Consider the following 22973-nt stretch of genomic DNA (forward strand, 5'->3'; position numbering starts at 1 on the left):
CCACGCCCACAGTGATTCGTGAAAACTCACAAACTTCGTGTTGTGACATCATGAAGGACGAAACCCTCATCTGAGCAAATATAAGGTAGGTGCAGTTAATGTGGTTGGAGAAAAACATTGAAGAAAAATCGTAAGAAAAAAAATTGCCACTAGCTGGCGCTATCAGTAAGATGAAATATAAGTTCGTAGATGTCTTTAGGGCTGGACTCTCATCAAATGTGTGAAATTTTGAGACGATAGGATCGTCTCGGTCAAGTTAATGCAGCTTTTATTGTCACAAAAAATTATCAGCCTTTGCGGCACCGTAGTGGCCACGCCCTTTAGCGAAAAGTTACAATATTCGGTGTGGGGCATGATCAACATCTTAAGGCTTTTCTGACCAATTTTCAACTGGATCCCTTCAACGAGCTCGGCACAGTAGCTAAAAACGTAAAGTATGACATTTATTGTCACCACTAGGTGGCGCTATATGTATAACTGAATCTTATCATAGAAATGTTTTCAGGCCGTGACTATTAAGTTGCATGAGAAGTTTGAGATTTTTTGGAGCTTGTACATGGGAGTTATTAAGCATTTTGTCTTTCTGGACAAATGAAATTTGAAAGGCAATTTTTGATGCCCCACCCCCGTCATATAGTAATCCGAAAAGTCAAGATTTTTGGCCCACTTGTTGTCTTCGGTCTTGAGATGATACATGCCAAGTTTGAAGTCAGTTGATTGAAAAATGTTTGCAAAGGGGGGAAAAGTATGACCACAGTGAATGGGCCAAAATTGGACATTAAAAAATTCATAGCTCACTTCTTGTAAATTTTAGCTACATGGTCCCAATTGACTTTTTGTGCGTCCCGGGGTGCTACACGTGCCTACCAATTTTCGTAGCTCTAGGTCAAACATGCCGGGATTGGTTTTTATTTTTCTACGCTAGGGGGCGCTATAGAGTCGCATTGTTATGACAACTTCATAATATCAAATTTTTCGCCGGGCCCAAAGAGTGTGCAAGGTTTGGTGAGTTTTCATAAATATTTAGGTCCTCAAAAATGCGATCGTTTACGGAGAATAATGATGATGATGATAATAATAATAACTAGAGCTGCGAGCAGCTATAAAGGGCCCTCGCAGCCCGGGCCACGTTGGGGTACTTGCACGTTGGGGTACTGGCAAGTTTAGGTACGGCACATTGGAAGCAGAATTTCTTTGAAAATGGCATGATAAACCTTGACGTGGATTTTTTTTTTGTAAAAATACCGTTAAGTTGGTGTATTTTTTTTTATGCCTCAAGGGCTAGGTGGCGCTGTATATATAATGGAATGTTGTCATAGGGATACCTTCAAGCCTTGACTCTAAACATACATGTCAAGTGTGGGATTTTTTTGGAGCATGTACCGTGAAGTTATTAAGCATATCCTTCATTCACGATATTGCTTTTAATGTCCATAGAGGCGATCAAAAATAAATAAAAAAGTACATGTTTGGATAAGTCTGATGCCAGTGAACATTTTGAGTGGTGGAAAGTAAAAGAATATTCATAAATGACTTAGTTATCACACTTAGAATGAGTTTACATTTTTTGTACAAAATACCGTATGTGGGGTATTTTTTTGTTTTGCCTCAAGGGTGAGGTGGTGCTGCATATATAACTGAATGTTGTCATAGAGATACTTTCAGGCCTTGACTATAAACATACCTGTCAAGTTTGGGATTTTTTGGAGCATGCACCAGGGAGTTATTAAGCATATCCTTTTTCATTGCGAAACGTGTTTACAATTTTTGTAAAAATACCGTAAGTGGGGTATTTTTTTTTCATGCCTCAAGGGCTAGGTGTCGCTGCATATATAACTGAATGTTGTCATAGAGATACCTTCAGGCCTTGACGATAAACATACATGTCAAGTTTGGGATTTTTTGGAGCATGTATCGGGGAGTTATTAAGCATATCCTTTTTCAGTGCGAAACACAAATTTTGATGCCCCGCCCTCATCATATAGTATTTCCAACAGTCAAGATTTTTCCGTCTGTTGTTGGCTCAGGTCTTGGCATGGTCCAGGTCAAGTCATAAGTCTGTCGGATAAAACGTGTAGGAGAAGTGGGCAAAAGTATGCCCCCTGAAAATGTGCAAAAATCGTCAAAAATGGGACATTCAAAAATTCGTAGCTCACTTCCTGTTCATTTTAGCATATGGGTCCAAGAGACTTTTTTTGTAGGTCTTTGGCTCCCTCATACACGTAAAAATTTTCGTAGATCTTGCTTAAACGTACAATCGGGGCTGCTTCGTTAAAAATTTCTAGGAGGCGCTATTGAGTCATTTTTGTAAAAATAGCACAATCAACAATAAAATATTGTTCATTTTACCAGGCCAGATGTGTGTGCCAAGTTTCATGAGTTTCTGTGCATGTTTAGACCCTCAAAACTGGCGTTGTTTTCTTGGCGAACAGTGCTTAGCCACGCCCACAGCGATTCGCGAAAACTCACAAACTTCGTGTTGTGACATCATGAAGGCTGTTTTGGGGAGAGCTAATGTGTTGGTTCCTTGAGATTGCGGTCACCAGGGGGCATCGGTAAGAATGCGAGGAGATGATTCAGTTCTCTTTTTATTAGTCCAACTATGGGTGTGTGGCTACTTTGTACAAGTTATTATGTATGTGTGTGTGTGTGTGTGTGTGTGGTTCTGTAACACAAGAAAAATAAAGACATATCAGACACAACACTTTGTAAAGGTACACAAATAAACAAAAAACGCCTCAGTCGAGAGTATCTTATAAAATGAACTTCGTCTGACTGGGCCATCAGCACGCTAGCGATTAGCATATGTAAACAATGGTAAACGGCCCACGGATATAACAACACTCTTTGCTACACGAATCGTGCATTAATCATTATATCGGGCTATTAACACAATACTCACTTTTATGACGCACACTCTGTAATTGGCACACACTGACCCAACTGCGATGTCTGTACATCAACGTGTATAACTTAACGAGCCTTAACAAGGGCTGCGCTCTCAACCAAACTCAGCCAACTTCTGATTGGCTACAGCGACTGTCAATCACACGGCGAAGTCTAGACGGGCCCGTCCTTCGTCACAGCCGCCCCCAAATTTATCAAATTTGACATAATTAAGAAGGACGGCCAGTATCAATGTCAGGAATGGAGGGCAAGGCTATGAGGCGTGCAACAGGCCTCACGTAGGTCTTGCCTTGGACCTGTACTTCAGCAGTCCGGATCCTTTTATCCTGTCCTGGGAGAACGTTGGTAACACGACCGATGGGCCACATCGCCTTGGTAACTGGGGGTCCATCACCATAACTGTGGTTCCAATCTGTAGCTGGGTTGGGTCCTTGTGCCATTTCGAACGGGTCTGCAGGGTTGGGAGATAGTGCTTGATGAAATGCGACCAGAACTGGTCCGCTAACACTTGACTGTGTCTCCAGCGACGCCGACTTAATGGCTCTCCATCCGCATATACAGCCTGAGGCAGGGAGGAGTCTAGCCGCCCCATGAGTAGGAGGTTAGGGGTCACAGGGTCAGGGTCTGCCACGTCTGTGGATACGTAACCCAGTGGTTTGGAATTTAAAATCCCTTCCACTTCCGTCAGGACAGTCCGCAAAACTTCCTCTGGAACAGACTGAGCCTGGATTGTGACGTATAGTGCAGCCTTGACCGATCTCACCTCTCTTTCCCATACACCTCCAAAATGTGGTGCATTTGGTGGATTAAATTTGAACTGGATCTGGGACTTGGCCAAATGATCATGAAGGGATGGGTGAAGTGCATTAAAGGCTTCTCTGAGCTCCCGCTCACCTCCTTTAAAATTTGTTCCCTGATCTGACAGGAGTTCGGCTGGTTTTCCTCTTCGTGCAATAAATCGCCTGAGGGCCATTAAGAAGGAGTCACTGTCCAAACTGGAAAGAACATCTAAGTGTACAGCTCGGGTCGTCAAACACTTAAATATAATGCCCCATCTTTTCTCAAGACGACGTCCAACTTTAACTGTGAATGGCCCAAAACAGTCCATGCCTGTAGAAAAGAAGGGTGGCTTTAGCAAACGCAATCTTACTTCTGGCAGGTCTGCCATCTTAGGAACAGTCGGAGTGGCTCTCCATCTCTGACAGTCCAGACATGCATGCTGGTGTCGTTTGACTGCTTCACGTCCTCGGGGTATCCAATACTTGCGTCGCAACTCAGCTAATAGGCGCTCTGAGCCTGGGTGATGTAGGGCCTTGTCCATATCCTGGATGATAAGCTGAGTGACTTTATGAAGAGGGTCTAAGACCACCGGATGAATGAAATCAGGCTCCAGTTGACGACTGCGACGAAGTCTCCCACCAACTCTAATAAGACCTGTAGCAGTGTCGAATTCTGGGGCCAGTGTCAAAAGGCGACTTGTTGAGGGAACTGGCTTGTTGGCTTTTAACAGGTTGTATTCCTCCGGAAAACTGTCTTTCTGGGCTTGCTGTAAGATTTCCCTCTCTGCTTCTTGATAGTCGATAGCAGAGAGTGTGACGTTATCAGCGGCCGCCCCATGACGAGACCGGGCAACCGCCGCAATCAATTCGGAGTAGGAGGGGGAATGGTCAACTTGTAGTTGCAATGGGGTCTTGGCAGTTGTAGTGGCAAGGCAGGAGATGGCAGGCTTGCGTAGCTCAACATCATTCTCTGGCTCTTGTCTAACTGGTTGAGTGGGCCAGAAATCTGATGTCTGCTGCAGAAAGGCTGGACCATGTCGCCACCTACTGTTGGTGGACAGCTCCAGCAATGTCCTTCCCCGTGTGATATCATCAGCCGGGTTAAGTGCCGAGTTCACATATCTCCAAGCTTTGGGATCCATCAGCTCCTGGATCTCGGCCACTCGTGTTCCCACAAAAACTTTGAAACGACATGAATCTGACTGTAACCAGGTGAGGACAGTGGTGGAGTCTGTCCAAAGGGTGATGCTGTTAATAGTCAGAGTCAGCTCTCGTTGCAGGAGTGCAGCTAGTTGGGCAGCTGTCAGGGCCGCACACAGCTCCAGCCGGGGTATAGACTGTTGCTTTTTAGGGGCCACTCTGGATCTAGCTGTTAGGAAGGCCACCTCCACTTGTCCTCTTGTGTCCTCTGTGCGCAAGTAGGCCACAGAGCCGTAGGCCTTTTCTGACGCGTCTGCAAACACGTGAACCTCTCGAGAGCAGTTTGGAGTGTCTATGGCAGGACTGGTGTAACAGCGGGGTAGGGTGACTTGTGATAGATGATGTAACTCCTCTTCCCACTCTGACCATGGCTGTAGTACCTCCTCAGGTATGGATGGGTCGTCCCACTCTCGTTGTTTGTCCCATAAGCGCTGCACTAGGACTTTGGCTCGGGTTGTGAAGGGGACGATGAAACCCAAGGGATCATACAAACGTGCCAGCACGCTGTATATGTTTCGCATGGTAGGTGTGGGAGGATCTAGTTTTTGGTACTTGTACCTCAAAGAGTCTGAGTTACAAAGCCATCGTAACCCTAGAGTGAGTTCTTGTGGGTCGATGTTTGATTCCTGGAGCCACAGCTCACTGCTCTCGGACCTTACTTCACGAGGTAGGTGTTTGATTGTTTCGGGGACATTACTCGCCCACTGTCTTAGTTCAAACCCACCTGCTGCTAGTAGGGCTGTCAACTTGTTCACAAGGTGCTGGGCTTCTTGTACAGTGGGGATGCTCTGTAGACAGTTATCTACATAGAAGGATTTCTCAATCGTCACTCGTACATCCTCACTTGGTTGACTGTGATCACACACATGCTTCTGCAGTGCAAATGTTGCACAACATGGGCTACATGTCGTACCGAATGGAAGTACCTGCCATATGTAGACACTGGGTTGCTGATCTGTCTTCAGGCCCCGCCACAGGAAGCATAGCAGTGTTTTGTCCTCGGGAAGCAGCCTGACTTGATGAAACATCCCTTTTATATCGCTGCTGACGGCTACTGAATGTTCCCTGAAACGTACCAGCACCCCCAGCAGGCTGGAAGTGAGGGTGGGCCCAGGAAGCAGCGGTTTATTCAAGTTGTCTCCTTTATAGCAGAAAGAACAATTAAAAACAATCCTGTTCTTCCCGTTATGGCTCACCATATGGTGTGGAATGAACCAAGTCTCTTTTGCTTGGCGCAGCTCCTCTTCGGTTCCCTTTAACACATAGCCGGCCTTCTCCAGTTTGTCAATCTCGGCACAGTATGCAGTAGCTCGATCGGGATCACGCAGTAATCTTTTTTCTGTGCTGCGCAGATTGGCTAACACTGCCTCTTTGGGTGCATTGAGTTGTGGCATGTTCTTTACTCTGAGGAGTGGAGTTGCGTAACGCTGGGTTCCCTGAATGTCCACACGTGTAGTTTTGGTCTCCAACAGGTGTATTGCGTCTTGATCCTGCCTGGAGCGCACAACGAGCTTTTCACTACGGTATGGAAGAACATCTAATTGCCATAACTTTTCCACATTATGCAGGATTTCAGCAGTGGGTGACAATGTGGATATGTGAAGGCATTGTGGAGCTGCAGACTTTTGTTCAATATGCTTAATCGGCCCCTGAAGTGTCCAACCTAACCTTGTTTTTACTGCTGCAGGGCCGCCAGGACGTCCCAGGCGCACCGGAGCCAATGGGGTGATGAGGTGCGGGTAATCTGACCCAATCAACAGCAGAGGGCGCACTTTATCCATTGTTGGAATTGGGAGGTCTCTTAGGTGCCTGTACTTTCTCTGAAGGCTTTGTGCTGCTGCAGAAAGGATAATGGTTCGCTCTGACCCGTCATCAAGTACTGCATAAGTCTCTAAGGAGTGCTCACCATTGCGAAGTAGTACTCGGCTGATCTTTAACAGCACCTGGTGGCATCCAGAGCGTCTGTCCAGGTATAGCACTTCGTTGGTTGAGCTGACATGGCTTGATGGGCTTTCATCTGCAGGCTTTATGTTTACCTCATGTAAGGCTTGTAGGTGTTTCCTTTTGCACGTTGGTCAGGTGACCTTCAGACGACACTGTGCAGCTTGATGGGAACGACCACAGCGCCAGCATTTTCTATTTGATTTTATCCACGTTGTTTTCTGTTCACCTGTCAGGAGAGCAAAATTGGCACACTGGTCGAGATAGTGCAACGTATTGACACAATATGGGCAGAATGGTGTCTTCTCCAACTTCTTGGAGCTGGATGGCTCGGTGGGGAGTTTATCACTTGGCTTTTCCATGGTATGGAGGATGCTAGTGTTCTTCTTCCCCTTGCTGTTATGGCGCCGTGATGACTTGGATTCGCTGCTGCTCTTCACCTCACTGTGTGATGACTCGTACACTATCTCCTGTATCTTCAACTCATAATCGAGCCAGTCAGAAAAGTGCAAAAGGCTTGGGATGGTGACATGCATAGGATACAGGAACCGTTTAAACTCTGCTCGCATGTCGTGTGGCAACTTGGACAGCAACCGTGTCACATGAGAGCCGCAGCACAATTCAGTCTGTCCACTTTCTCCCAACTGCTCCAACAGGCCCACCAATGCTCTCACTCTCAAGGCAAACCGCTTGAAACCAGTAGTGTCACCACGACCAATATTTGAGGATTCCATCAGGTCAGCAATTTTTCTAAGAGCCAGCTGATGAGGCTGTCCATATTGTTCAGTTAAAGTGTTCATTGTATCTGTATATGGCTGTATTGAGTTAGTGTATGAATCAGCAATGAGTAAGGCATCTTCATACTCTAAATGGTCTACCAGAATGTGATATTTAAAACGCTCTGTTGCATCTTCGGGCAGAAGATTTTCTAGTGCAACCTTCAGTCTAGCGAACTCTCTTGGATCTCCCTTTGTGAAGCTTGGAATCGTGGGCTTGGGGCCACGATACACTCTCTCATGCTGGGTGGTGGGTGGATGCCTTCTGGGTTCTGAACCACATCGTGGTGGTGTATAGGGGTTACTGTACACTGGTGTCTGAACACCGGCTGGTAGAGGGCGTTGTTCAGGGTGGAAACTTAGCTGCGGCGGTGTAGTTCTCATGTTATTTAGTCGATCTGTAAGGTCAGCTACCATACCTGTAGGTGGTAGCGGCCGCTGCCGTCGTTCGACAAGATCATCTGCTACCGGGGGAGGCGGTAGTGGCCACTCCTCTTCGACATTCAAAGGTAGCATAACGATGTCAGCTTGTGCAGGAAAGGGGGGAAGCTGGCCGTGGTCCTGATTTGTCGGCAGCGCAGGTACCTGTGAGGGTACAGGGGGTGGCCTCGGCTGGGTGGTGGGTGATGAGGCTGAAGGCATTATTCTAGTGTTAAGACGCCTTTGCATTTCCATCATCTGGTTTTGTATCCTCTGGTTATCCTCAAGCATGCTGTGTAGAACTGCAAGTATTTGAGATGATTCTCCTACAGCTGGCCTCGGCCCGTGGTTCACTGTGTTCATATTCACCTGAGCTCTTAGCTGTTGCTCCTCTAAGTGTATTCCAGTCCTCATTTGTCTGTGGAGGTATGAGAGACGTCATCCTGGCAGCTCTCTCCATTGATCTCTCCACGCTGGAATAAGATGGTTGGTGCTCGTAGCTGTCATCAGATGACTGCTGCTGTACGGATACTGAGGAGACGTAGTCCTGCATCCAAATAGGCGGCTGTGTTTCTCGGCGTGGCCGGGCACCAGCCTCACGTGTGGTGCGATTTTGCTCTGAATACATCTCTCTTTAATCCCACGGTGGCCGCACTTCCCGGGTTTCGGCACCAAATGTTTTGGGGAGAGCTAAAGTGTTGGTTCCTTGAGATTGCGGTCACCAGGGGGCATCGGTAAGAATGCGAGGAGATGATTCAGTTCTCTTTTTATTAGTCCAACTATGGGTGTGTGGCTACTTTGTACAAGTTATTATGTATGTGTGTGTGTGTGTGTGGTTCTGTAACACAAGAAAAATAAAGACATATCAGACACAACACTTTGTAAAGGTACACAAATAAACAAAAAACGCCTCAGTCGAGAGTATCTTATAAAATGAACTTCGTCTGACTGGGCCATCAGCACGCTAGCGATTAGCATATGTAAACAATGGTAAACGGCCCACGGATATAACAACACTCTTTGCTACACGAATCGTGCATTAATCATTATATCGGGCTATTAACACAATACTCACTTTTATGACGCACACTCTGTAATTGGCACACACTGACCCAACTGCGATGTCTGTACATCAACGTGTATAACTTAACGAGCCTTAACAAGGGCTGCGCTCTCAACCAAACTCAGCCAACTTCTGATTGGCTACAGCGACTGTCAATCACACGGCGAAGTCTAGACGGGCCCGTCCTTCGTCACAAAGGCCGAAACCCTCATCTGAGCAAATATGAGGTTGGTCCAGTTAACGTGTTTGGAGAAAAATGTACAAGAAAATGCATAAGAAAAAAAATTGCCACTAGCTGGCGCTATCAGTAAGATGAAATATAAGTTCGTAGATGTCTTAAGGGCTGGACTCTCATCAAATGTGTGAAATTTTGAGAAGATAGGATCATCTCGGTCAAGTTCATGCAGCTTTTATTGTCACGAAAAATCTTCAGACTTTGCGGCACCGTAGCGGCCACGCCCTTTGGCGAAAAGTTACAATATTCGGTGTGGGGCATGATCAACATCTTAAGGCTTTTCTGACCAATTTTCAACTGGATCCCTTCAACGAGCTCAGCGCAGTAGCTAAAAACGTAAAGTATGACATTTATTGTTACCACTAGGTGGCGCTATATGTATAACTGAATTTTATCATATAGATGTTTTCAGGCCGTGACTATTACGTTGCCTGAGAAGTTTGAGATTTTTTGGAGCTTGAACATGGGAGTTATTAAGCATTTGCTCTTTCTGGACAAATGAAATTTTAAAGACACTATTTGATGCCCCGCCCCCATCATATAGTATTTCGAAAAGGCAAGACTTTTTGCCCAGTTGTTCTCTCAGGTCTTGAGATGATAAATGCCAAGTTTGATGTCAATTGGATGAAAAATGTTTGCAGAGGGGGAAAAAGCATGACCACAGTGAATGGGCCAAAATAGGCCAAAATTGGACATAAAGAAATTCATAGCTCATTTCCTGTACATTTTAGCTACATGTTCCCAATAGACTTTTTTTGTGCGTCTCGGGGTGCTACACGTGCCTGCCAATTTTCATTGCTCTAGCTCAAATGTGCCGGGCTTGGTTTTTATTTTTCTACGCGAGGGGGCGCTATAGACTAACGTTGTTATGACAATGTCAGAATATCAAATTTTTCGCCGGGCCTGAGAAGTGTGCAAAGTTCGGTGAGTTTTCGTGAATGTTTAGGTACCCAAAATCGCGTTCGTTTGCGGAGAATAAAGAAGAAGAAGAAGAATTTTTACAAAAACAATAGGGACCTCGCAGCGGTCGCTGCTCGGGCCCTAATAATAATAGTAATAGTAATAATAATAGTAATAATAATAATAATAATAACTAGAGCTGCGAGCAGCTATAAAGGGCCCTCGCAACCCGTGCCACGTTGGGGTATTTGCATGTTGGGGTACTGGCACGTTAGGGTACTGTTTCAGAAGAAACCGTCTAAATTGTAAATGTTTTTGCCATGCTTTTTGTGTTTGTTCACATGGCTATAGAATACTTTTTGTAGGTATTAGGCTGATATGTATGCATCCCAATATTCACACATCTACCTGAATCATATAATTGGAAATACTTCGTAAAAATGTCTAGAGGGCGCTATTGTGCCATTTATTACAAATTGCACAACAAATCTCTAAAATATTCATGTTCTTGAGAGATCTGATCTATGTGCAAAGTTTTGTGAGTTTTCGCCCGTTTAGACTAAAAAAAAAGCATTTTTCTTTGTAAACAATGCATCGCTACAGCAAAGGCGTGTGACAAAATAAAAAATTTCAATAACTTTTAATCTTAAATATCTTAAGATGAAACACGCCAAAGAATAAAGACAATCTGATAAGTTTTGTAGAAAATATGACCCCTATAAAAGACCCCAAAAAATGGCTACAAATACGAAAGTAAATCAAAATGGCAGACTTCCTGTTTGGTTTAGTATATCGCTTTAGAAACCTTTTTTTAAGTCTTAGGCTGATAGGTATCCCAATTTTTACAAATCTCGCTGAATCATGTAATACAATACATTTGCAAAAGCTTCATAAAAATGTCTAGAGGGCGCTATTGAGCCATTTATTGCAAATTGCACGAGAAATCTCTAAAAATTCATGTTCATGACAAGTCTGATGTGTGTGCAAAGTTTCATGAGTTTTCACACATGTATAGACCAAAAAAAAAAGCAGCACTTTACTTGGCAAACAATGCATCGCTATGGCAACAGAGTGCGACAAAATAAAAAAACTTTCGATAACTTTGCATCTTAAACATCTTAAGATGAAACACACCAAGTTTGAATACGGTCGGATGAATGTTGTAGGAGGAGTTTGTTAAAATATGACCTCTAAAAAAGGCCACAAAAAATGGCTAAAAATCCCATCGTAAATCAAAATGGCGGACTTCCTGTTTGGTTTTGCACATCATTCCATCAGACTTTTTTTGTACATCGTGGGTTCTTAAGTATGCCTGCAAATTATCATAGCTCTAGGTGAAACGTACAACCGGGAATGCTTCGTTAAAGAGGAGGGTTTTTTTTAGCTAAAAATGTGATGCCCGGCCCCTTGGGGGACTTCCTGTTGGGTTGAGCACATGGGACCAAGAGACTTTTTTTTGTACATCGTGGGCTGTTACATATGTCTTCAAATTTTCATGGCCTCTAGCTGCTTCATACAACTGGGAATTCTTCATTAAGAAGGAACTTTTTCCTTTGCAAAAAGTGCATGCTACGGCAACAGCGTGCGACGAAATAAAAAGCTTTCAATAACTTTTCATCTTCAACATCTTAAGATCAATCACACCAAATTTGGAGATGATCGGAAAAACTCTGGAGGAGGAGTTCGTTAAAATAAGACCCCTATGAAATGGCCCAAAAAATCGCAACACATTCCAAAGTAAATCAAAATGGCGGACTTCCAGTTAGGTTTAGCATACGGTTCAAAAAGAGTTTTTTGTACCTTGTGGGCTGTTACATATGTTTTCAAATTTTGGTAACTCTAGGTGAAATGTAAAGCCGGGAATGCTTCATTAAGTAAGAATTTTGAAACACAAAATTTGATGCCACGCCTCTGGCGGACTTCCTGTTAGGTTTAGCATATGGCACAAACAGGCTTTTTTTGTAGGTCATAGTCTTTTACATATGTGGACCAATTTTCGTAGCTCTAGATTAAACTTACAACCGGCAATGCTTCGTTAAGTAAGAATTTTGAACCTCTAAATTTGATGCCCCGCCGCCGTCATATAGTCAAAATATATATATATATATGCCAAAAACTTTTGATTTTTTACCATGATGTTGTCCCAGGTGTTGCGATGGTAAAGCCCAAGTTTGAAGTCAATCGGGTTAACCGTGTAGGAGAAGCGGGCAAAAGTATGACCCCTGTAAATGTGCAAAAATGGGCCAAAATTGGACATTTAAATACTCATACCTCACTTCCTGTCTATTTTCGGGAACACATATCAAAGAGGTCTTTGTTCATCTGGATATGCAACAGGTGCCACACAATTTTCATAGCCGTAGGACAATCATAGCGGGACAGCGATCCGTTAAACCTATGTAGGGGGCACTACTGAGCCATTCTTCTGTTATCATGTATGGCGACTTTAAAATATCAAATTTTTCACCAGGCCCGATCTGCATGTAAAGTTTGGTGAGTTTTCGTTCATGTTTAGTGTCTCAAAAATTTGATTGTTTGCGGAAAAGAATAATAACAAAGAAAAAGAAGAAGTAGTAGTAGAATTCCTTCAGGGACAATAGGGACCTCGCAGCGGCCGCTGCTCGGGCCCTAATAAATTACAACCACAGTACAGGCTGTGTAAATAAATTGACAAAAATGAGGGGGAGGGGGGGGGTCGATATATCGATATATGGTTTTATGTATCGATATTGGGATATGAAAAGGTGTATCGATACGATCTCGACATATCGATATTTTAAACCCAGCCCTAGGCGGGTGGTAGAGATGTTGCGCATGCATATCCAGTATATTGTTTTTTATATGCCAACGTATGCATTTTGTGACCACTGTTGATGTTGTTGGGTTTAAAGTAATGGCGATATAACACAAATTTGGCTATAAAATAAATGTTGTGAAACATGAGAAGCTCTGTTTTGCTTTTCTATAATTAGCACAGGGTGGAAAAAAAGGTTGTAGACCCCAAAACAACAATAATACATCTTCAAATGTTGCACTGTACTCATTTGTCTATGTATTTTAACGGTTAAATGCTATGATTCTGTGATTCTGCAGGTGGTGGATGAGCTGGATGAAAAGATGACACATGGAGGTGTGATTGTAGACTATCATGGCTGTGACCTCTTCCCTGAACGCTGGTTTCACATTGTCTTTGTCCTCAGAACAGACAATACTCGTCTGTACACACGGCTAGAAAGCAGGTACCCTTAGCTTATTCCTCTGTGAACATTCACCGTGATAGCAGCCTAATAGAGTGAAAGGAAACATCCAAAACCTGCAGGACTCTGGCCCTCAAGGACCGCATTTGCCCTGCCCTGTACAAATGCATGGATGGATGGATGGATGGATGGACATAGCAACCATCCATCCAACCATCCATCTTCTACCGCTTATCCGAGGTCAGGTCACGGGGGCAGCAGCTTTAGAAGGGAAACCTAGACTTCCCGCTCCCTAGCCACTTCAACCAGCTCCACCGGCTGGATCCCAAGGCGTTCCCAGGCCAGTTGAGAGACAATGACAATCGGGATCGGGAGGGGTGGGGTGGGGTGGGGGGAGGCGCTCCAGAGAGTAGTGCGCGTTCACCCGCTGGCCCAATGACTGAGTAGTGAGCGCGTCATGCCACTGTAATGGGAGCCGCCAAACGCCTGAGTCCGCTGGTTAAAACGTTTACAAGTGATTATCAAACTTTTAACCGTATTTTCCGCACTATAAGGCACACCTTCAATAAACGACATATTTTAAAAACTTTTTTCCCTATATAAGGCGCTACAGTAGAGGCTGGAGTTACGTTATGCATCCATTAGATGGTACTGCGCTAAAGGGAATGTCAACAAAACAGTCAGATAGGTCAGTCAAACTTTATTAACAGATTACAAACCAGCTTTCTTGACAACTCCATTCACTCTCAAAATGAATAAACAGCTGTTTTATTATTTTCTCTGAGGTAAAGTATTAGTATTAGCTAGCGATCCAAGATGGCACGATCTTCTGCGCATGTGCGTCACCGATCGTGCAGGGTCAGCGATAGCATCTTGACAATACTTTCTTTTTTTCTTTTCTTTTTTTGCTTTTATTAATTCCAGAATCAGACCTGTTGCGGCTCAATATTAATCCACATATAAGGCGCAGCGGATTATAAGGCGCATGGTCAGCTTTTGAAAAAATTTAAGGCTTTTAGGTGCGCCTTATCGTGCGGAAAATATGGTAATTGGTCAAGCCACACAGCACGGACAAATTGTAGCAATGCACAGTATGCGGTTAACAGACCCACGCAAGTCACACATACACAACAACAACTTTGGAGCATAAAATTATTTATCACTAAGGTTGAATTATCTTTTTTTTTTTTTATTGCCAAGTTTGTTCATTTTGACTGTCACTAAGTTCTAATTAATGTGGAAAGCGGAGACTTGCACTGTGTGCAATGTGTTGCTTCCCCGCTACACCTCATTGACGGGCAGCCATGCAGCCCGCCCCGTCAAAGTTTCTGCCTGGCTCAGAAAAACCCTGCTGCTGAGAGAGTACTTGAGATACTACTACTTGAGATAGTACGCCTGGGGAATTTAATTACACCGGAAATTTTTGTTGGTGGAAAAACGCGGAAATTGAATTTCACCAAGGTAAACTGAAAAGTTCTCCAAAAGTTCCTGCGGAAGAAAAGCCTCTAATGTCAACACATTCACAAGCATAGATATCTCTCCTAAAACACGATGTGTCACTCTGTAACATAACCTTTGTTCTCCCTTCAATGTGGTACTTGACAGGGGCTACGCGGCAAAGAAGCTGCGAGATAATGTGGAGTGCGAAATCTTTCAGAGCATCTATGAGGAGGCAGTTGAGGCCTACAAAGGGGAGATTGTCCACCAGCTACACAGCAACACTCCTGAGGACCTGGAAAGCAACTTGGAGCATATAGTGCAGTGGACTAACCAGTGGATGAAAGAGCACAATTAAAGTGGAAAAGTGCCGATTGGATGCTTGGCTGTCAGACAAAATATGTTTGAACAAAATCATTTGAACCCATTATCAATCTGTATCTATTTTTTTTTTTTTTTTTTTTATCAGTACTGCCATCATGAAAACTATTCACTTATCTTTACATCACAGGAATCAGAATCAATGTGTGTCAATGAAGTAGGGGAGACCGGGGCTAGTTGTAAGTTGTCACATTGCAATTTCTTCTCCACCAGAGCGTGCAACGAAAAAGTGTAATACTAGTTGTATTCGTATAAATGGTAAAGGGCTGTGTACTGTCTGAGAAGAGAATAGCACATGATGAGCTGACATGAGTGCCAGTCATGTTTTGGAAACGAGTTAGCTAGGTTTTGTTTCATTGTTTAAAAATGGATTTTCCAGATGCTGGAACTAAAGTATGCCCACATGTCAGGACTGGTTTAAGTTTCATGATCAACCTTCCATCCATCCATTGATTTATTTTTGAAAATTCAATTGAATCTCAAATTTCCAGTATAAGAGAAGCAAATCAGGTAATCAAGCAACTATGGTAAATTTTCCAAGATCAATGACAAACAATTTCTCTGGCTGGAAAAGCAAAAAAACAAGAGAACAAGGATAATTTTGTCCTTGTTTTATTAGTTGCAAAATCCAATGTGTCATCTTACTCCATATACTGTAGTGTGACAACTTACCCATCGGTGGTGTAACATGTCAAATGTTCACTCCCTCTATTTGATGGCTTATAACTGCACTGACACAAAGTACAAAAATGTCATGAATACAAAAAATATACCCAAGACTTTGGTCTTTCCTCTGGTATACGTTTTTTTTTTTTTTTTTTTTTTTAATGATGTATTGATTGCAAGAAATATATAAATGTATAAAAAGTGATACAACTAGCCCCGGTCTCCACTACCACATTACAAAACAGTTGTAAGAGCACAATGACCAGTGACAGAAAAACCTGGGGAAAGAGTTGTCTCAGAATTACTTACATCTGAAAAATTGTTCAGTAAAACTTAAGACATTGCAACAAAGACAAGTTTGACATTTGACCCCAATATTTTTTCCCCGTTTTTATTGAAAATAAATATCGGCTTCAAATATCGGCTATCAGCCTCCTTAACTACTAATAATCGGCATCATGAATTTAAAATCCCATATCGGTCTATCTCTATTTAAAAAAATAATAATAATTATTGGTCTGACATTTACACACAAACCAAAGACAGGATTCCTGTATCGATCAATTCACAAATGCTATCATTTCAAGTTTGATGGGAGTTACAATATCAAAAATGTAAGCAATGTTCCTTCAAATGGATGGAGGGACATACATGATCATGGCAAGGGAACATATATGTTGGAAATCAATGCTTGGCATCCCATTTGTCAAGTCACAATGGTAAAGGCAATATTCCTGATTCCTTGACAATTAAATATCTAATTGTCCCCAAACTACTGGAAGTGTGCTTGTGTTTCGCCGTCCTCGTTGCATCATTTTGTGAAAGCAGCTACGACAGCCCATAAGAGCTCATTTGTGTTGGCCTTCCCGCTTTCACCTTCAGGCTCCAGTTCCAGCAATAGCCGTACTCGTTTCATTGCCATGTTGTACTGGTCGTCTAGCAATGGTACAAAGGCGTTTTCCAGGACATCTGAGGAATGGGCTAAGAAGATGAGCGCGAGAACTCGCTTGTCCATTCGATGTGGGTCATTCGCCCACCTGTTCAGCACAGCTTCTTGGACCTTCTTAATGAGGCGCTGCTTAAGGTTATTGTTAGTAAGCGGGTGTGTGGTCATATCAAAAAGCAGGAAGTTCTGCTTTTCAGTGGTGAGAACGCCTTTCTCCACCAAATTTTTGGCCAGTCTTTCACGGACATTCCTCAGCTGATAATGAAGTTTCAGAGGGTTCCATGTCTCTCCTGAATACAAGACAAACCAAATGGAAAGTTATGAAAGTTTTGTGTGCGTAGTTCGTATTGACGAGAACTCACCACTAAGTAGTTCAATCCAGCTCTGCACGGTTTCTGGTGGTTGGGTCTCTTTGATGTGTTTTAATGCTTCATCCAGAAGTACATCCCCTGTAGGAGCATCTGACTTACAAATCACCTGTATACAGACAAAAATTAAGTACACTCATTACCACTGGATGGCATTCTGCAGAAACAGATGATCTGGCAGGAAATGGTTATTGCTCTATACGAGGGCCCGACCGATTAATCGGCCGCCTATTATAATCGTCCGATTATTGGCCTCCAAACATCGGCCAAAACAATCGGCCAATTGCGCCAAACGCTGTGAAACTACCTTGAATGCACCATTTTGCTTGCATAGCATGAGCAACTAGCGTATGTTATTCTACTTATTCTGTTGTCCCTAAACGTCCTTTAATGACACCGCAGTTGGAGTTAACTGTAAAACTAAATAACCAATGTTAAGAATCACATCCACCGTATATTTAATACAAAGCTTACTTCGTTTTTAAAACACCGCTAGCCTAAATCAAACAGGAAGTTAGCAAATGTTAACAGGAAGTTAGCAAATGTTAACAGGAAGTTAGCGTCGTCTTCGTGAGTGTTTTTTTTCCCCCTCCAATAACGAATATCTACACACATAACCACAGATGAGATAACACTACGTAAAGGCACAAATCCTTCCCAATGTGTGAAAAACGATTATTATTTTAATAGAATTCAATTGCAACTTTCTTCTATACTCACTTTAAGCGTGATGTACGGCACCACACTGCCCCCAAGAGACCAAAATGTACATGAACAGTCAGTATTTGTTCTTACAGGGTTTTTTTTTTCAGTTGCTATTGTTTTAGTTTATTCTATTCTTATTTTAATTTATTATTGTTTTTATATTGTCAGTCCTTTCAAGTATGCATTATATATATATATATATATATATATATATATATATATATAATAAATAATTGGCAAATTAATCGGTATTTTTTTCTGCCAAAAATCGGTATCGGCATCAGCCTAAAAAAAATGCATATCGGTCGGGCCCTACTCTATACTCGGGACGTTTCCATCAAACGTTTTTGGCACCCCAGTCGGGGTCCTTTATTTTAAGGTCTGTTAACAGTCCCGATCTGATACCTAGGTAACATTAAAAAAAAAAAAAAAAAAAAAAATGCACATAAAAATAGTCTCAAATTAATATAGAAATGTACATACAAGCGTATTTATGTGGCACATAAATTTGAATATATATCGCTCAAATTCGTCAAGACCCCAAAAACATCTCGTTTCGTTTAACCATTAACATTCCATCATCAAAAGACTCAAGCCATATTCAACACTTTAGTTTGGTTAATAATTTGTTAAAATAAATAAATAAATATATACATAAATAAATGAATGAATAAATAAACACACAACCACAAGTGTAGACTAGGGATGTCACGATATCCAAATGTCACGATACGATAATTATCACGATATTGTGAGTTGGTTGGCGATATTATTAAAAACTCGCGATACTGTATAAAAGCTCACAATATTGGAAAAAAATAAATAAGAATAAATAACAGTGGCAGGGTGGGTGACACGATATTGTTTTTTTTCCTTCTTTTTTTTCATAACATCAGTGACAATGAAATAGGCTTGGCCAATCATTTTATTGTCATTTTTCTTTTTTAATCATGACCGCAGAAAATCCCTTGGTGATTCAATAGTGCAACATTCAAGTCAAGTCAGGAACAATGAAGCAGCCAGTAATAGCTAGTGGCTACCTTAAAGAGATTTTCCTTTTTAGGTGAAACGTACAACTGTAAACCTATTGGGAAGGTCAAGTCACTTAATGTGATTCCCTGTGCAAACAAGTTCAAGTAGGCTACAACACCACCACATAGGAACAAATAAACATGTGCAACATAAACACAAAATAGTCTGCTGGAACTCGCAAGTCAGTCAAATAAAATAATCAGGCAAAAAATAGCCTGGCAAGATGGCTCAAAACAAAAATGCCATGTGTAAACACTATTCTACCATTTATTGTTTTTAGGTTTTTCTTTAGAAAGATCAGTAAGTCAACATTACGTACAAGGGACAAGAAGAGACCTCTTGGCATTGACAACATCCCCTGCTATTGAGAATACCCTCTCACTGGGCACTGAGGTAGCTGGTATGCACAGATATGTCTTTGCTAAGGAGGAAAGAAGAGGGTACTTCCCTGCATTACTCCTCTACCACGTCAGAGGACTGCGGTCAGGCCAGCCGCCACTCGAAAAGACGAAGTCAAGCCAGCCGCCCCAACGATTGTTAATACTGTGCATTACGGTAACATGCGTGCCCCTGCATTGGCCACCTTCAAAATAAAAGCTGCTCAACACCTGGTTTAGGGTTTAAAATAAAGAATCATAAAAAAATAACGGTTTGTTATTCCAGAACCAGACCAGTTCTAAGGGACACTACACCACCTCAGGTATCCAACCAAAGTACTTTCAACAAAATCTGATGTTGCATTTCAAAATAAAACTCATTTGAAAAATTGATTTTCCGACATTAATCCCTGATTTAAAAAAAAAATCATTAAAAATTCATGGTTTGTTATCCCAGGACCAGACCAGTTCTCAGGGACACTACACCACCCCAGGTATCCAACCAAAGTACTTTCAACAAAATCTGATGTTGCATTTCAAAATAAAAATCATTTGAAAAATTGATTTTACGACATTAATCCCTGATTTAAAAAAAAATCATTAAAAATTCATGGTTTGTTATCCCAGGACCAGACCAGTTCTGAGGGACACTACACCACCCCAGGTATCCAACCAATGTACTTTCAACAAAACCTGATGTTGCATTTCAAAATAAAACTCGTTTAAAAAGTTACATCTCGACTATAATCCCTGATTTCAAAAAATCATTAAAAATTCATGGTTTGTTATCCCAGGACCAGACCAGTTCTGGGGGACACTACACCACCCCAGGTATCCAACCAAAGTACTTCCAACAAAATCTGATGTTGCATTTCAAAATAAAACTGTTTTGAAAATTGAAATCTCGACATTAATCCCTGATTTCAAAAAATCATTAAAAATTCATGGTTTGTTATCCCAGGACCAGACCAGTTCTGAGGGACACTACACCAGCCCAGGTATCCAACCAAAGTACTTTCAACAAAATCTGATGTTGCATTTCAAAATAAAACTGTTTTGAAAATTGAAATCTCGACATTAATCCCTGATTTAAAAAAAAATCATTACAAATTCATGGTTTGTTATCCCAGGACCAGACCAGTTCCGAGGGACACTACACCACCCCAGGTATCCAACCAATGTACTTTCAACAAAACCTGATGTTGCATTTCAAAATAAAACTCATTTAAAAAGTTACATCTCGACTATAATCCCTGATTTCAAAAAAATTATTAAAAATTCATGGTTTGTTATCCCAGGACCAGACCATTTCTCAGGGACACTACACCACCCCAGGTATCCAACCAAAGTACTTTCAACAAAATCTGATGTTGCATTTCAAAATAAAACTCATTTGAAAAATTGATTTTCCGACATTAATCCCTGATTTAAAATAAAATCATTACAAATTCATGGTTTGTTATCCCAGGACCAGACCAGTTCTGAGGGACACTACACCACCCCAGGTATCCAACCAAAGTACTTTCAACAAAATCCGATGTTGCATTTCAAAATAAAACTGTTTTGAAAATTGAAATCTCGACATTAATCCCTGATTTCAAAAAATCATTAAAAATTCATGGTTTGTTATCCCAGGACCAGACCAGTTCTGAGGGACACTACACCACTCCAGGTATCCAACCAATGTACTTTCAACAAAATCTGATGTTGCATTTCAAAATAAAACTCATTTGAAAAATTGATTTTCCGACATTAATCCCTGATTTAAAAAAAAATCATTAAAAATTCATGGTTTGTTATCCCAGGACCAGACCAGTTCTGAGGGACACTACACCACCCCAGGTATCCAACCAATGTACTTTCAACAAAACCTGATGTTGCATTTCAAAATAAAACTCATTTAAGAAGTTACATCTCGACTATAATCCCTGATTTCAAAAAATCATTAAAAATTCATGGTTTGTTATCCCAGGACCAGACCAGTTCTCAGGGACACTACACCACCCCAGGTATCCAACCAAAGTACTTTCAACAAAATCTGATGTTGCATGCATTTCAAAATAAAACTTATTTCAAAAATGAAATCTCAACTATTATTGCTGATTTCAAAAAATCATTAAAAATTCATGGTTTGTTATCCCAGGACCAGACCAGTTCTGGGGGACACTACACCACCCCAGGTATCCAACCAAAATACTTTCAACAAAATCTGATGTTGCATTTCAAAATAAAACTGTTTTGAAAATTGAAATCTCGACATTAATCCCTGATTTCAAAAAATCATTAAAAATTCATGGTTTGTTATCCCAGGACCAGACCAGTTCTGAGGGACACTACACCACCCCAGGTATCCAACCAAAGTACTTTCAACAAAATCTGATGTTGCATTTCAAAATAAAACTATTTTGAAAATTGAAATCTCGACAATCCCTGATTTTAAAAAATCATTAAAAATTCATGGTTTGTTATCCCAGGACCAGACCAGTTCTAAAGGACACTACAGCACCCCAGGTATCCAGCCAAAGTACTTTGAACAAAATCTGATGTTGCATTGCAAAATAAAACTGTTTTGAAAATTAAAATCTCGACATTAATCCCTGATTTAAAAAAATCATTAAAAATTCATGGTTTGTTATCCCAGGACCAGACCAGTTCTGAGGGACACTACATCACCCCAGGTATCCAACCAATGTACTTTCAACAAAATCTGATGTTGCATTTCAAAATAAAACTCTTTTTAAAAATTGATTTTCCGACATTAATCTCTGATTTAAAAAAATCATTAAAAATTCATGGTTTGTTATCCCAGGACCAGACCAGTTCTAAGGGACACTACACCACCCCAGGTATCCAGCCAAAGTACTTTGAACAAAATCTGATGTTGCATTTCAAAATAAAACTGTTTTGAAAATTGAAATCTCGACATTAATCCCTGATTTCAAAAAATAATTAAAAACTAGAGCTGCGAGCAGCTATAAAGGGCCCTCGCAGCCCGGGCCACGTTGGGGTACTTGCACATTGGGATACTGGCACATTGGAAGCAGAATTTCTTTGAAAATGGCATGACAAACATGTGGATTTTTTTTTTTTTGCCAGGTGTGATGAGTGTGTCAAGCTTAATGGGTTTTGGTGATTGTTAAGATCTGCGTCTTTTTTTATTTTTAGGCAATGAGTTGCCCTGATTGGTATTTTTCGTAAAAGTATATATACACACATCATCGCTCGTACTCATTGCACAATGTTGCTTTTATTGTCCATAGAGGTGATCAAAGAAAATGAAACTAAATTAAAAAAAAGTACATACGTTTGGATCGGTCTGATGCCAGTGAACACATTGAGTGGTGGAAAGTAAAAGAATATTCATAAATGACTTAGTTATCACACTTACAATGAGTTTACAATTTTTGCAAAAATACCGTAAGTGAGGCATTTTTTTTTTTATGCCTCAAGGACTAGGTGGCGCTGTATTTATAACTGAATTTTGTCATAGAGGTACCTTCAGGCCTTGACTATAAATATACATTTCAAGTATGGGATTTTTTGGAGCATGTACCTGGGAGTTATTAAGCATAGCCTTCATTCACGATATTGCTTTTAATGTCCATAGAGGCTATCAAAAATACATAAAACTAAATAACAAAAA

At 41.5% G+C, this 22973-nt stretch overlaps 2 protein-coding genes across 2 annotated transcripts in view; one reads left to right on the top strand and one right to left on the bottom strand.

Moving 5' to 3' along the window:
- ak6 (adenylate kinase 6) overlaps positions 1–16677 on the top strand; it is a 28372-nt gene extending 11695 nt beyond the window's left edge. Inside the window, exons 5-6 of the mRNA XM_077521595.1 lie at positions 13315–13460; positions 15024–16677. Coding sequence (XP_077377721.1) covers positions 13315–13460; positions 15024–15213 — 336 coding nt within the window. The 3' untranslated portion in view covers positions 15214–16677. The remainder of the gene's footprint in view (positions 1–13314; positions 13461–15023) is intronic.
- Positions 16040–22973, bottom strand: part of LOC144018918 (Golgi phosphoprotein 3-like) — a 67923-nt gene continuing 60989 nt past the window's right edge. The window contains exons 3-4 of the mRNA XM_077521594.1: positions 17211–17325; positions 16040–17138 (exon numbers count right to left, since the gene is read on the bottom strand). Coding sequence (XP_077377720.1) covers positions 16714–17138; positions 17211–17325 — 540 coding nt within the window. The 3' untranslated portion in view covers positions 16040–16713. The remainder of the gene's footprint in view (positions 17139–17210; positions 17326–22973) is intronic.

The sequence above is a fragment of the Festucalex cinctus genome, chromosome 5 (genome assembly GCF_051991245.1).
Source record: "Festucalex cinctus isolate MCC-2025b chromosome 5, RoL_Fcin_1.0, whole genome shotgun sequence".
Classification (NCBI taxonomy): Eukaryota; Metazoa; Chordata; class Actinopteri; order Syngnathiformes; family Syngnathidae; genus Festucalex; species Festucalex cinctus.